Source organism: Sphaeramia orbicularis, chromosome 6 (assembly GCF_902148855.1).
Source record: "Sphaeramia orbicularis chromosome 6, fSphaOr1.1, whole genome shotgun sequence".
NCBI classification, from domain to species: Eukaryota; Metazoa; Chordata; class Actinopteri; order Kurtiformes; family Apogonidae; genus Sphaeramia; species Sphaeramia orbicularis.
The window spans coordinates 48,531,802-48,548,488 of NC_043962.1; the positions used below are offsets into that span (position 1 = coordinate 48,531,802).

Sequence of the window (16,687 nt, forward strand, 5' to 3'; positions counted from 1 at the left end):
AGAGAGCACAGACCTCCGCCAAGGCCAGTGCCCCCCCCATCACCACCAAAATGTTATCATTTGTTCCTTGTGCCAGTATCAACATTTCCTGAAATTTTCATCCAAATCCATCCATAACTTTTTGAGTTATCTTGCACATGGACAGACAGACAGACAGACCAACGCTGGCAAAAACATAACCTCCTTGGCGGAGGCACATATAGATTAGTTCAGGACAAAGTGTGTGTGGCTTTGAGAGATGAATGAATGAATGAATGAATGAATGAATGAATGAGAACCGTATGGGACCAGAACCAGTGAACTGGTGACACACACACCAGCAGGGGTGTGTGTGTCTGTGCGCGTGCCTAATGAGATATGAGCGCGTGGATGAGAAAAACGGAACAGAGTTCTGTTTTTCTATACAATCTGTTTGTCCTGTTCGGCGTGGTAATGACCAACACTGACCATTTAGAGTTCTGTTTATAAAGTCACCAGTGCAGAATAACTGGGGTCATCCTTAGACGCACGATATATATGTGTAACTAATTTAGTTCAGTTCAGAGTGTGTGTGTGTGTGTGTGTGGGGGGGGGGGGGGGGGGGGGGGGGGGGAGGCAGCTGAGGGGGTCCATCTATAGTCAGATGAGGGTGAGGAGGTCCGTCCAGACAGGTGAGGGTAAGGGAGGAGGTCACAGATCCGGGCTCACAGATATCCTCTAATACTTCTTCATTCTAATTATAATGCTGTCAGATCAGATGACTGGAAACAGTGGGAGCAAAGGCGTTCATTCTGGGTTAAATAGTGAACACACCTGTTTAGCGCACCCTTCAACGTAAATAGTGAGCAAACGATGGCTTAATGAATGAAACGAGCGCAGAAACGGAATTTGGGTTCGTTAAGCCTCTGCGTTCGCCGAACCATCGTTCGCTCTCTATTTGTGCTGAAGGGCGCACAAACGGCTGCGTTCACTATTTAACCCAGAAACGTACCCCAGGTGGGCACAGGTTGAAGACGTGGTCGTGGGCAGAAGGCGGTTCGACATTCAGGGTTCAGGCAGAGAGGCGAGGTGAAACAAAGGCAGGTCGTTACCAGGGGACGAGAACAGGCAGGCAGGGTCAGGTAAACGAGCAGGGTCGAATCCAGGTGGCAGGCAGAACGGGTCAGGACAGGCTGGGTAAGGATCTGAGAACAGGCTTAGAGAATAATGCTGAAGAGACACATGAAGTGAACAATCTGGCAAAGAGGCTAGGCCAGATACCAGGTATATATACGCCCCCGCCTAATGAGCCGTGGCTGCGACCACAGGTGGAGAGGGTTAGGCAGATTAGCGGGAGCGGGAACAGAGAATGAGGAGGTGTGGTCAAGGAAGAGAGAGGAAAAAAGAGAGCAGAGTAGATAGGGATGTGACATATAAACCACATAGAAGCATATAGAAACCAGCTAACCAGCAGTAAACCATATAGAAACATATAGAAACCACATAGAAACATTTATAAACCAGCCAACCAGCAGTAAACCATATAGAAACATATAGAAACCATATAGAAACCAAATAGAAACATATATAAACCAGCCAACCAGCAGTAAACCACATAGAAACATATATAAACCACATAGAAACATATATAAACCAGCCAACCAGCAATAAACCACATAGAAACATATATAAACCAAACAGAAACATATGTAACCCAGTCAACCAGCAGTAAACCATATAGAAACATATATAAACCACATAGAAACACTTTTAAACCAGCCAACCAGCAGTAAACCATATAGAAACATATAGAAACCATATAGAAACATATAGAAACTAAATAGAAACATATGTAAACCAGCCAACCAGCAGTAAACCACATAGAAACATATATAAACCACATAGAAACATATATAAACCAGCCAACCAGCAGTAAACCACATAGAGACATTCAAGTACTTGTTAATACCTTTAAAATGATGTATTATTCATGTCTCTAGCTTAAATACTTTTTGAATTAGAGTATAACTTGTAGTCGGGCCATCCCTACATAACCGCGTGACTTGACCCATATATAAACCAAATAGAAACATATATAACCCAGCCAACCAGCAGTAAACCACATAGAAACATATATAAACCAAATAGAAACATATATAACCCAGCCAACCAGCAGTAAACCAGATAGAAACACATATAAACCACATAGAAACATATAAAAACCACATAGAAACATATATAAACCATATATAAACATGTATAGACCAGTTCAGCAGCAGTAAACAGACATCTTAGCAGATATCTCATATCTTAATCATCTACAGTTCCATTATTAGCCAACTTTGCTTCATTTCAGTTCAGCTAGCTGTTCCTAGCAACATAAAACATTTTTTAACATTAGAAAAGGTTACATACCTCTATAATTGGATTGTTTTTCTGCCTCCTCTTATAAACTGTGGTGCTAAGGCCTTGGAAGGCCTTTTCATGGTGATAAACTCTCCAACCTTTACCTGGATGCTAGTTCTACACCTGTCTGATGCTGTCATGCAGCTCCACTCTGTCTCTGTCACTCACACACAGGCAGTAAGCACTGGTCTGGGAGAGTTCACCTGAGAAATTACAGGGGGGTTGTTGTTTTGGGGTTTTTTTTTCCTCTCATTTCTTTATTTTTAAGACAATTAATGAGAAATTATCATGTTATCAGTTATCAGCCTATGCCATGAACCCGCCAAGCAGCATGTACACACATACGCACGCACGCATGCAAACAGACACATGTACAAATGTTTAATGTAAATGACACCTCTGATATTAAAATCCGTCTAGCTGATGTGACCCAGGCAGAACAATTGCAAAGATGTTGACAACTTACGCAAAGCGGTTGGAGATACGAACTGCCTACCGTCCGTTCCAACTTTTTTTTTCCTGTCCTGTCCAACGAGCAGGAAACTGTAGCTTTTACAAGTAGATGGTGTAACAGTGGGGACAGCCAATCACATGTACGATAGCAAAACCGCAGAGCCAATCGGAGAGTGATAATTAGGTTAGAGGCAGAGCTTCTAGCAGAGAATGACTATTAACCCTTTGTGTGCCATAGTCATTGACTAAACACTATGGACAGCAGTTGTATTGGTAGGGACAAAACAGTAGTGTCTGGATATTGGTAGGAACGTGTCCGTAGAGTCCCTACGCAATTCTGCGCCCCTGGGTTCAGGAAATAAGACCTTCATTATTACTTTATTTATTTACTCTATAAACTGTTACATACATTTATCCATAACAATACATCATAATCTAACTGAAGACTTATACTGCAAACTAACATGTAACTGAATTTGTACATTTAGTTGTAATAAATATAGTGGAGCAAACAGGAAATATTTCCCTCTGAAATGTAGTGGAGTATAAAGTATAAAGCATCAGAGGAGGGGATACAATAACTCAGAACTGTACTGTACAGGACAGTAAGCACAGTTCTTCAGTAAATGTAGTTAACTTTGCAGATAAAGATTTTTCATACAACGTATACGGCAGGAGACTAACTAACTAACTAACTAACTAACTGACTAAATAAATAAATAAATATATATATATATATATATATATATATATATATATATATATATATATATATATATATATATATGGATGAACCTGACAATGTTTCACGATGCTGTGGCAAGTTGGAACCAGTAGAGAGCAGCAGAGTCACATCTGAGGAAATTTCAACAATGATCAGTATTTACAGCTGTCAATCATATTCGTACACCCCCCCCCCCCCCCCAACTGTCTGAAAACCTGTGTGATTAGCCAAAATCTGCCACAGTCCACAGAAGTGGGCAGAATTCTCATTTTGTCTCAGACTTCTTAAATTACAATATAATGAAAGGTTATTATAGAATTTTGCCCAATAACACAAAAAAATTAATGCAGCTTTAATGAGTCAGTAACAGTTCATCAGCTTTATAATATAATATGGAAATACTTGCCTTTAACAATAGTGATTCTGCCTCAAATATGAGGACTTTGACTTTCAGCACTTTGGCTTACAACTCATACAATGTATGTGATTTTACTGATGCAAAAAATGTAAAATGCAGGTGCCATAATATTTCTGGAAGTCGCATATCCAGAAAAGTTGGAACAGTGTTCCTCACTGGCAACACACTGCTCGTCTATGCAGAGTGGGTTGTAAAGCATATAAATATGTAGTAGAGGTCAATAGTAGCCGCTGCTACAGAGCCTAACTGATCAAATTTGTGTTGATCCCTTCATGTCAGTGCATTACATGCAGAGGAGACGAATGGGCAGCGTTAAATTTTCCTACAGACCATTCAACATGCCATCGTTCTGTGGCAATTCAATAGAAATTCTTCATTCACTACATGGAAATTCACACACAGTAATGTTTACCCTAAGTTCAGTGAGGACATGAGCAAGTGTGGCTCTGTATTCAATGGCCAAATAAAACGGGAAAAGCCCAAATCATAATAGTAATACAAATACATGGAGGAGGACTTATGATACAAATAGGCCAGTGGCCAAATGGGCATCAACAAGGGCCAAAGAGGGAGTCTCATTTTTCCTTTTGACAGAAATGTCTATAACTAAGTGTGTGTCCTTTACGCAGAGTTTGGATTGTCAGCAGATGAAAATAAACTGTGCGAGCGCTGCTAGATGGCTGTTCTTTGGCCAGGACACACAACTTCTGTTAAAATACACTGCTCCCGCTGCCCGCATCCTTCTCTCCACTTTGGACAGGAAACTGTAAAGGGCATGATCTTAATTAATGTGGCACTGGGCAATAACTTCCTCAGAGGATTAAAAATTGTAGCTATAGATTAGAGATGGAAAACTGCCCTTTTTTTCCCCTCTTGCCTGCTTTCTGAGATTCATGAATGTGCATTTTGTCTAACATTTCAAAATACATTCAGCTGAATTTTTGGCCATTACATAAATATGGACCAGGTAACAGATGAATAGGCACAAGGAAACAGGACTGTGATCATACAGTGTGTTGAAATTTCATAAGTTTGATTAATTTCACAAGAACCTATTTTGTTGTGTCAGTGCAATTGGATCAGACATTCTCTGGGTGGTAAAGGTTGACTTTTCCTAAGCTACTGCTGTGGTTGGCTCAAGTGGGACTTAGAAATGCTTAAAATCCAAGACAAACTCAACCAAGTAGTCTGTGTTCAACATTTTTTAAGTGATCAGGGAATCCACTTTTAGAACATGTCTATTTGTGTTGAGCTTCCTCTAAACACTGTCTATTATTTATGCTTTCTTGTCATAAAATTCTTGTAGTTGGTTTAGATACATTCACACAGTCTTTTACATTCTCATAATTGTATTTATTCTTGTTCCTGCCTGATGTTTCATTTGTACCCTCGATTTATTGTACAATCATCTGTCAAAACCTGTTGTCAATTATACTGCCTGGTCGACATCAGGTGGAGCAATTCCATATTAAATGAACTAATTCTGAAAATGTGAATGTTGACGATTAAAGAGTGGGCTTTGATCATTTTTCAGAGGCCATGACTGTTATTCTTAAAGAGGCACTTTCTATGATTCTTGGCACATGCCTTATTTTCTGTATAAATTACATACAAAGAAAGCTTAAGAGGTGTTTCTCAAGGGCTCAATTTTTTTACGCTTACACTCCATTGGCAAATCCACTATGGAAAAGCTGAACTATACTTCAAGTGCTCTATTTAGTGTGGTTTGGAGCTGAGGTAGGGATCAATTGCTTGCTTTCTGCAGCAGCATCCCAGAAAGCCCCAGAGAGACAGGTCTGAAGGACAGGTGGGGAGCTAAACTGCCACCTCAAACCGCTGTCCCCATGGCAAGAGGTGGGCCTCACCACAGAGCAGAGGCCAGCAGAGCCCAGCAGAGACCTGAGGCAGGCAGGCAGTGGTCAAACTCTGCCATGTCTGTGGGGGTCAGAAAACAGAAAATTCACTGGTATCAAGTGGACAGTTTTTTGCTGCACATGCACTAAGTTCCTATGAAAATGTCATGTACATCATGCAAGAACTACATACACAACAGATGATATACAGTTCAATTATGTTACTTACATTAATTATTACAACTAAAAACAACACTTAAAGGACTTTCCATATAGATTATAGTGCTCTGCACTCAAATCATTCTGGACAATGCCTAAGCCATGTAAAATACATACAGAGAGCATCAAAACGAAGATGATTTTCCCCAGGCTTGTTGGACAGTTGCTGGTCTCTGTTGGATTTCTTTAGCAAGTTTTGTAGTGTATTTTTTTAATCCGCTGTAGCTTTTCCAAATGTTTGTACACATATATGTTATTAATGGTCTGAAATTATAATATCAAAATTTATTTACATTTCAAAATCAGAAATGTTTTATTAAATGTTTACATCAACTATTCCCTGGTGGAGCAGATACAAGCTCCATCCTAATAAACTGCATACCAGTATTGCATAGAAAAAGAATAGCAATGACAATAAAGGCATTAACAAAAAGAGCCATCTCTCCCATGGCACCAAATCCAGAACCAAAGCAAAGGATAAAGATGTAAGACAATAAACAAACCAATAGAGAGAGAGAGAATAAATAAGAGTAAAGATGCATCTGTTCCCATTGAGTCACGTGTTTGCTTAATTGTCAAGGGTAGAGTTAGAATCGATCTCATCATACAATGTTTGGGTGTTACAAAAGAAAGTCAGAGAGGGTTTTTGGGATTTCTTCTCAGAACCATTAACTGTAAAGCGTGTCGTTTCCCAAATGGGACCAGATGCCACTGACAAAGTGTGTGCAGGGAATCCTTTCATATGCACACCTAGCTAAGAGTGAAACAAAGGTGACCACGATGTTCAGCAGCTGGTAGATAATGGTAGATTAAATATTTTTAATGAAAAATGTACAATTTTATTGTAGGACCCTCAGTCTCTCACCTGAGTGCCTTTCCTATTACCTTTGGGAAAACACTAATAGTGTAAAATTATGTAATGATGAAAGCAGTTTATAGTCAAACAACATAAGACCCCCCAAAACTACATAACCACCATCTGCTTACATTACAGTTGATTTCTGCACCTGATACTTTGTTCCTCTCAACTTAACCCTCCTGTTCTCATTGGTTAACACTTTGGGACGAGTGGCAGAAAAAGCCCTATCCAGTGTGAAATTTGAACATTTGGCTGTCAAAATTTTAGCTTTTTAACAAAATTAATTGGATGTATTTTATTTTTGAGATCTCCCCATCAACTGCTATAGTTATTTGAAATTATATAAATGTTGAAGGGCTGTTAAATGGAATCTACAGAGAACTCACAGGATGTCCGAGTTTCTCTAAATCTTTTCTGACTTTCTCTTGAATTATGTGGCTGCTGCTGCCCTCTTCTGTTAAAAACTGCATTTCACATAAATCGCTTAACATCGTTCACTGAAGAATTATGTAACCCATAACCTTTAACTATACAGTAGATACTTTCACTGACCACAGATGATTGTTAAGCCTTAAATGCGAGGTGACTTTGCAAAACAAAAGTCATGAATTGCTCTGCAGAAATGGCAGCCGCATAGCCATTAAGCTGCCTGTAGCATTGTTCGCTTATCACGTATTACGACTCGATTTGAGAACGTGAAACTCCGGTTTGTATGCACATTAAAAATTATACTGTCGAAAGCGTGTCTAGTGTGACACAATGGTTTAAATGTTATCTGCAAGTTTTAAGTAAAGTCGTTGTCTAAAACACAGCCTTCTTGCAGCTCATTTCTTTGTGGCTGTGGCCTGTGACTGTTCCATTCATAGCCAGCCAATCAGAGGCGACCTTACTGAGGTCTTCTGTACAATAGAGATGCTGCTTCTTTATTGGCCCTGTTTCGACCGCGGACAGACAGAAGCAAGTGGACCGGTTTAATGCTAAGCTAACTCAGTCAATTTACAAGCGGGTAATTTTGATTTTTGCTTTGGTTTCCTCCTCAACCCACGCGCGGATCTACTTTCGAAAATTCATATCTACATGTAAATATTCTAGCTGGTAGGCTAACAAGCGGAACCTGCCGTTTATTTTGGTAAACCGCTTCTGTGCTGCTAGCAGAATCAGCAGCGGTAGGCGCCAGTCCTGTTTGACAACAGCGTTATTTGGTCACGTTCTTGGTGTTGTTGTTTGTAGCTGCTCAGTGAACGAGCTAATTCCCGTTAGCTGCAACCGGGAAAGCAAGAAAACTCCCGCTAACGATATAAGAGAAGTCCATCATGGCAGAATTCCTCGAAGACCCGTCGGTTCTCACGAAAGATGAGCTGAGAGATGAGCTTAGAGCAAACAATGTGCGACTTCCCAGCGGCGTGCATAAGAAAGAGGTGTACGTTCAACTGTATCTCAAAAACTTAACCATATTGAACAACAAGAAAAGTCCACCCGCGGACACCTTTTCCAGCGACGAAGAGTTGCCTGCACCTGTGGTTTCCAACAAAAGTCGGTCTGGCAGAGTAAGTTATTTTAATATTCATTTTCATCTCTGATCGTTTGTGTGCTGTGATAATCTGCACTAAGACATCAATCACCCAACGACTTAATCGGCTTGTTTCGGTCAACACTGTGACTACTTTTCTGCAGAAAGCTACAAAAAAGACAGACAAGCCTCGCACAGAAGAAGTGGAGGTGACAGATCTCACTGACGAAGATTTAAAACAGCAGCTGGCAAAACACGGTGTGGAATCAGGACCCATTGTGGGTAAGTGACTGGAGGTTCCTAGAACAACTTCAGAGCATTTGTAAGTTGATGTTATAGTTTAAAATGCAAATTTGGGATTTATGTTACGTATTATGTTTTACAGTACAGCAAACTGTCATTTTCAAGTTTTAGGGATATTATTTCAAATTGTGGATGATAAAAAAGCTGGTCACAATGTAATTTTCATATCATGACAGTTACCCTTGTAGATTAGCAGATTCTGATTACTTTTTTGTGACAAAAGTTGTAATTGCTGTGATATTTCATTTTTGTCTTTAGTTTGTGTAGTCAAACAAAACAAAATTGTTTCAAGTTTTTGTTGTTTCACTCATGTATAATCTGATGATTTATGGAGTATTTTAATTATTTTGAATATTCTTTGTCTAGAATTGCACAAAGTTATGAAGCGTTTGTTATGTCGTGGCAATAAAAAAATGTTCATTCCACGCATAAATGTTTTAATATTATCCAATTGTTTCAGTATTGTACAATTTTTCTGCAATATATTTGATCATGTCCCCTCCTGCTTCCTTACCAGACTGTCTGTAAACCAGTACTATGGTACTTACACTCAAATCTTTGCTCTCCTGATAATGTATTTTTAAACATTAAAGACTTAAGACTTGTCTTAAATGTACAAAATACATTTTTTTTTTTAAATTTTTAAATGTTTTTTTTTAATTAATAAAAATAGTGTTCTTATTGCTGAATTGCAATTGCAGGTTTTATATTTTATTCATTTTTCTGCTCTCCATTCAGCCTCAACTCGAAAGGTGTATGAGAAGAAGCTGCAGAAGCTTTTGGATCAGCCTCCAGTTGAGCCTGAAGCTCCTACAGACGTAACAGTTCTCCCAAAGGCTGACAGTAACCAGAATGGAAACACAAACTCTGACCAGTACAGTGACAAAGAAGATGGTGAGCTCCCACCTCACACCATTCAAATTTTACTCCACAAGACAAATTCATGTGGCGTGGATTGCTTGTTTTATTGAGTAACATGGTCAATTTAACTAGTAAAACCTGTAATGATGGCAGCTTTTATCTCGCATTACTGTTTTTAAATGTACCAGAGGAGATTACGGCCCCTGAACCTGAGGCAGTTCCTGTAGTGGAGAAGCCTGTGCGAAGTGGAGGGAAAGCTCCCGTCACTGTCAGAACGAGCAGCAGACGACAAGCAAAGGTGAGGCTCATGTTGCCATTTCATATTCGACTAAAACATACTGTGTAAATATTCAGTTTATGGTAAGACATTTTCTGTTTCTCTGACAGGTGGTTGAAGAAGTGGTTGTTACCGAAGAGAGTCCCAAGAAAAAGACAGCGGAGAGTGTTGTTGAAGATATTCTTGCCAATGAAATAAGCACACCAACAGGCATCAGGTAATGATCCAACTGATCCAAACTTTTCTGTTGTGGTATGCTATTTATTTAGATATCTCTATGGAGTGGTTATATTGCTGCTATTCAAGTACACATAGTTATAAACATATTAACGTAGTACATAAGATGCATTGCAAGTTGTAAAGGTTCTAACATGTACTTTAAAGTCTAAAAATTCAATCAGCTGTATTTTAGGCATTAAAATGAGTTAAAACATCTAAATTACGAACTGATTTTGTACAGCTTCCAAGCTCAACATGACATCCTCAAATGTTTTGTTTGGTCACAATCTAAAGATATCCAGTTCAATTAATAGAAGAGGAAAAGAACCCAAAAACATTAACAATAGAATTTGAGTATTTTTTTTATTTTTTATTTTTTTTTACATTTTTTGTTTTCTGTAAAATTTACTCACACCAGTTAAAAGCGATCAAAATAGATGTTAATTAATTTAGTTATCAATGAACCCTTGCAACTTATGTAATAAATCTTTTAGAAAATTACATTTACTTCAAGTCTCTATCAGTGTGTTTTGGGAATGGCTTATATTGATCATGCTGAAACAAAACTACAAAACCTAAATTAGTTGTAATACAAAACAATATTATTGGTCAGAACTTAATGGAACACACAGTCTATGTCACAGTTTGTATGTCAGTGTGGTGTCACTTCATTAAAAAAAACTACAACTTCATTAAATCTTTTTCTTCTAATGTTACTTTCATCTAGTATGGGTAAATAAAAGTTTGATGGGAGCTGAGTCAATGAAAAGTATAAGGAGTGAATAATATTAAACAAGTCAATGAAATGTAAAAACACCTGAAAATGCCTGGCATTGCCTCGTACTGATCTGTATTCACTTTGGGAGCCTCAATACAACATGCTCAACACTCAAGAAGTTGTTTTAAAATTGATCTTAAGAAGTCTTAAATTAAACCTACAGAATGGATTGATTCTCAATAAGTTTTAAAGTCCCTGTGAAACAGTTGGAGGAATTTGTGCTCCCATAGACATATATCTACAGATGGAAATGGGTGTTTTAGCCAGAGGAATACCTATAAATCAACCCTTTTGTCATAGTTGAACAAGCTACTGGTATGTAAGTGACGTGCAGCCCAAGATGCATGATGGAAAAATATTTAAAGATTGAATTTCATCTCATGGGAACTTGAAGATAGGAACACTGAGTTGATGCTGTTGACTGTCTTTTCAGTGCAACTTGCAGGCGTCCAATTCGAGGGGCAGCTGGTCGACCAGTAAAACCAGGCGATTACTGGCTGGATGAGTCCCGCGTGCAGCGCACCATCCACACCGAAAGCCGCACCTACTCAGAGTCTTTTACCAGAGGAGGCAGTGTCACAGTTTCTTCAAGCAAAGCGCCAGCCCGACGAGGTTTCCTGTCTGTCCTACTCAAGCTCCTGCTGCTCATTGCTGTGGTTGCTGGTCTGTACTATGCCTACCAGAATCTGGATGCCAGTCACATCAACACCCTGAAAGGTCTCCTGGACGGTGTGGTCGTCCCTCTGCAGGGCGTTGTTGAAAACGCAGCCACCTACCTGGGTATCAGCGGTGATGGTGCCACACAGAGTACCGACAAGTAAAGACCCTCAGCAGTCCCTCGCCATACCCATGCCGCCTCCCCTCCACCTGCCACAGCACATCACAACCCACGCACCAAACTGGGCTCACCTCCTCTTCCTTTTTCCTACATGTGTGGACAAAGGACACAGTTTTAATTGGAATCGATTAACTTTTTTCCTCTCTGGGTTTGTGCTCTCCTCTGACCACTAGAGGGAGCTATACTCAAACAGTAGCTTCTGGATAATGCTGTTTTGTGGCAGTCAGAAGAGACTAATTTTAATGTTGATTTTAATCTGTGAATTGTTTGTGTCTTTGTGTATTTAACCCGTGTATGTAGAAAAGAGTACAGAATGGAGAGGCCAGGTTATCCATGCATGGTTGTAGTTTTTAAAGGTCATACTGTAGTTCTTAATGCTCTGTGCCAGGTTTTTTCTGATGGTGGAGTGCCTGGACAATGTTAGCACTTAGTGCCCTCCCATTTTGAAGCACAAAGCTACACTACTACTAATACCATATTATCTTCATGTCTTTCTATATGGTTTTCATAATTTGCTCTGTAGTTAGAGATTTAGCTAGAGATCATTTCTATGGTGCTCAGGTCAATTCAGCTCAAACCTTTTCATGTGGTCTGTGCTGGGAGGACACACATGGTGCGGTCAGGTCACAACACTGCATGAGGAAAACCAACCCTCATTCAATCTCCAATAAAAGATTCTTTTTAGTCAATCACAGTATTCGAGGTTCTGAAGTTACACCTCGGGTCACCTTTTCATTGTGTTGTAATCATGACTTCTGGAGTCGTCAGATTGAAATAGAAGACTTAATGTTTGTTTGTTTGTTTTGTTTGTTTTTTTTAAAGCATCTTTTTACAACATCCTCAAAGTTTCACATGCAGGATATGGAAAAATCAAATGAAACTGCTTTTTATATGATCATTTGACTGTCCCTGCTTCAGGAAACTGCAGCATACTGTCATACATCATTACTAATTTTCCAGGCCTGCCTGTGTGCCCATTTGAGTTTACATGCTTTGGGTTTTAGTGCTTTGTTGTGCTTTTTTCCATTTTTGTTTCTGTTAGATTTCTGATCCTTCAGTCCTTGATGTATGTGCAGGACTGGCTCATGCAGGGCACCCACATAGCCCACCTCACTGACACAGCAGACCTGCAAACACACATGGAGAAAGCGGATTCATTGGGATGCTTAACCTGTTTGCTTGTTTTTATCTGCCTGTTTAAATTGCCACAAATTTACTGTAAAGGGTTTGTTTGACCACTGGGATGACTCGCTGCATTGGTTTTTCTGGAAGTGATTGGGGGGGTGGGGGGGGATTCCTTGGGTGTCTTGTTTCTATTTTGATATTTTTCTAAAGTAGCGTGTTGAGCTTTTTATAGCACATTTTAAGGTAACAGTTGAAAGCAATATGTAATCCATTCAGATGGGACTGTATCCTAACCAGAACTTTCATGATTTAACACAATTGATTTCTCATCAGGCAGCTCTCCCACAGTGAACAGAAGGACAGGGGTTATGTGGGTAAGGATTCTGAATCTGTTTATTTATGATAATGTAGGCAGTGTATCATAAAATAAACTTGATTGTTACCAGATCCTTCATTGTTTTCTGTTACCCTGTCTTGGCATCTCAATGGTTTTATTCAGGGTGTCTGTAGGTTCTTCAGTCATTAAATAGTTGTAAATCTCAACACGTGAGGTGTAAATTGCCACCAGTTTTTTTCCCCATTTTATTTTATTTACTTCATAATTGATCTTTTGGTAAACTCTTCATCAATGTCACATTTGGTGTTACAAATCTTTAAACCTACTGAACTTAAAACAATTTTACTTAATATTTTCACTAATTTAAGATTAACCTTAGTCATTAATCATATTGCTTACATTCAGTTTCACTCTAAAGGACATTTTGCCCAAAATTAATTTTAAATTGGATGAAAAAGGATCTTTCAAAGGTAGTAAAGGTTCAAATTTAAAGGTGCGGGAGACTTTCGTCACCAATTTTTCATCAAATCTGTAAAACCCCAATCATAGCCTAAGTATCATGAATCTTTAAGTTTTTCTGTGATTACTCACCTGAATCTCTTGCATCACGGTGAACAATTTCAAAGTGCCATCCACCATAAACAAACCATGTGTTTACAAATAGAGCCAGGAGGTAACTCAGGCATCTTCAGAATTTTGTTGCGATATGCACTGTGGGAAACAGAGGTTCACGCGGCTGCGCAACCATATGATATTATATGGATGAAACAAACATGACGCGGAAACAGCTGGAGGAATATGCATAGAGGGAAGGGAGCTCCTGCTGTTTCCATGTTGTGTCTGTAGCAGCTGCCGCTGCCAAGTGGCTGCGCGAGCCTCTGTTTCCCACAATGCATGTCGCAACAAAATTCCGAAGATGCCCGAGTTACCTCCTGGCTCTGTCTCTAAACACATAATGTTTTGTATTGAAATTCAAGCAATTCAAGTCCAATGAACAGCTTGAAATGGTAGAAAGGTAAGCGGTGAACTGCCAGAGGTAAGAAAAAAAAAAAAAAAGGAAAGGTTAAACAAAACTGAAAAATAATGTATGTCAGAGGCGATTTCTCATAGACTGCAAGGGAAGCCTGGCTTCCCCTAAAATTACGAAAATTAAATGGTTAAATATGTACAGTTGTGTTGACATTTCATTGACTACAAATGCGTTAGAACACGTTCATCTTAAAGATGACTTCGTTCAGAATCAGCTTTATCACAAACCAACGGACGCGATGTTGTTCACTTCTCATCCATTCCCGTTGTGCTGTTTTCTCATTCGATCTCTGCTCAGTGCATTTGTCCGTAGACTGCGGGCGTCTATGGGCTTCAATGGGACTGAATGGAACAGTTTTTTTCATTGAGTCAAAACTGGACGGTAATTGGATAAATGCCACGATGTTGTCCGGACGCCGGGCGTCTCTGGGGGTGAATGGAGCTGTGGGCGGAGCTCGGCCGGGCTGGACGCCAGAATCCCACGTGCTGATTGGAAGATTGGTCGAAAGGCTGAATCCCGTTTGACTGACAGCTATTTTCAGATCTACTCATTCACTGACACAGTTCAGTTTAATAACATCGCGCATTCTGCTGTGAAATCGAGGGAGAAACCACTGCGAAGTTACTTGTTCATTTCTTGCACTGTAAATAAAACACACTCATTGTACTTCCTTGTTTCAATTTAACATAATTTCAGTGTTTTCTTGTTTCAGTTACATAATTTAATCATTTCTTGTTCGAGTTTAATATCGTTTTGTAGATAATTAAATCAATCAAACTGTCGGCTAGGTCGGAGTGAAAGGAGCATCTCTAGTTTAAAAAGGCTGAAGTCTTACACCCACAACACAATGGGCCAAGGCAATCTAAGCAGAGAGGACACTGGTCCAGTTACTGGGAAAGATGCCTACTTTGTACGATAAGGTCACTGAGCATTTTCTTAATTTTTTTTTTTTTTTTTTTTTTTTTGTGTAAGCCGACAATGAGCTTCCCCTATCTGAAAGACGAGCAGCCGCCACTGATGTATGTATATTTCAGAATTATTCAAAAAGGCAAACAAGAAATGGGTTAACAACTTAAAGCAGTTCTGCAGCAATGGAGGTTGATCAAGCCTCGAAAGTTGGTGCTACCAATTCCTACAGGTGTCCCAACGTTTGTGAATTACTTACAACCCCCTCTGTCTGCATCAAAGTAGTGTTGGAACACACTTTGGTACTATACCGTTGTGAGCATTATTTGAACAGTGTTGTACTGCAGAAAATAGTGTGTTACTATAAAAAAATGGCAAGGAAAAGGCAATTTACCATAGAAGAGAGACAGACCATCATAACACTTTAAAATGTAGGTCTTTCCTACAGAGAAATTGCCAAGAAAGTCAAGGTGTCAGTAAGTCCAGTTTCTTTCATCAAAAGGCACTCGGAAACTGGGGGAAATGCTGACAGGAAGAGGTCTGGCAGACCCAAAACCACAACAGAATCAGAAGACAAGTTTCTGAGAGTCAACAGCTTGTGTGATAGGAGACTCACAGGACAACAGCTTCAAGCACAGCTCAATAGTGGTCGTAGTAAGCAAGTCTCAGTTTCAACTGTGAAAAGAAGACTTCGAGTTGAAGGTTTGATCAGTCCATAATACCTTCTTCCAGACTTCAGTAGTCTACTGGCGGTGTTTCATGGCCCAGGCAAGCCTCTTTTTCTTATTCTGAAGTCTCAGCAATGGCTTTCTTGCTGCAACTTGACCCATCAAACCTGCAACGCGAAGTCTTCTCTTCACAGTTGAAACAGAGACTTGCTTACTACGACCACTATTGAGCTGTGCTTGAAGCTGTTGTCCTGTGAGTCTCCTATCACACAAGCTGTTGACTCTCAGAAACTTGTCTTCTGATTCTGTTGTGGCTTAGGGTCTGCCAGACCTCTTCCTGTCAGCATTTCCCCCAGTTTCCGAGTGCCTTTTGATGGTGAAGGAAACTGAACTCACTGACACCTTGACTTTCTTGGTAATTTCTCTGTTGGAAAGACCTACATTTTAAAGTGTTATGAGGGTCTGTCTCTCTTCTATCGTTAATTGCCTTTTCCTCGTCATTTTTATAGTAACTCACTACTTTCTGCAGTACAATACTGTTCAAATAATGCTCACAACGGTATTGTACCAAAGTGTGTTCCAACACTACTTTTATGCAGACAGAGGGGGTTGTAAGTAATTAAGAAACAAGGGACACCTGTAGGAATCAGTAGCACCAACTTTCGAGGCTTGATCAACCTCCATTGCTGCAGAACTGCTTTAAGTTGTTAACCCATTTCTTGTTTGCCTTTTTGTATAATTCTGAAATGTACGTACATTATTTTTCAGTTTTGTTTAACCTTTTGCCTCTGGCAGTTCACCCCTTACCTTTGTACCATTTCAAGCTGTTCATTGGACTTAAACTGCTTTAATTTCAATACAAAACTGGAAAAATTGGTGTGTTGCTCTGGTTGCATGTAATGAGAAGATGCAGAGGCTGAAAGAGCACATAGATAGAAATGACAA

General features: G+C 39.6%; 1 protein-coding gene across 1 annotated transcript; it reads left to right on the plus strand.

The window, feature by feature from the left end:
* Nucleotides 1-7,811: 7,811 nt before the first annotated feature.
* tmpob (thymopoietin b) lies at nt 7,812-13,248 on the plus strand. The gene is made up of 6 exons (XM_030136611.1): nt 7,812-8,437; nt 8,565-8,682; nt 9,442-9,597; nt 9,753-9,862; nt 9,952-10,058; nt 11,272-13,248. The coding sequence occupies exons 1-6, from the start codon at nt 8,204-8,206 to the stop codon at nt 11,657-11,659; spliced, it is 1,113 nt and encodes a 370-aa protein (XP_029992471.1). The 5' UTR covers nt 7,812-8,203; the 3' UTR covers nt 11,660-13,248.
* The last annotated feature ends 3,439 nt before the right edge of the window (nt 13,249-16,687 follow it).

Bases quoted from the DNA above. Each gene is read 5' to 3' on its own strand.
- tmpob (XM_030136611.1), top strand. From the start codon at position 8,204: ATGGCAGAATTCCTCGAAGACCCGTCGGTTCTCACGAAAGATGAGCTG. The intron at 9,598-9,752 runs GTGAGCTCCCAC...TAAATGTACCAG, and splicing joins GTACAGTGACAAAGAAGATG to AGGAGATTACGGCCCCTGAA. The intron at 10,059-11,271 runs GTAATGATCCAA...CTGTCTTTTCAG, and splicing joins AGCACACCAACAGGCATCAG to TGCAACTTGCAGGCGTCCAA.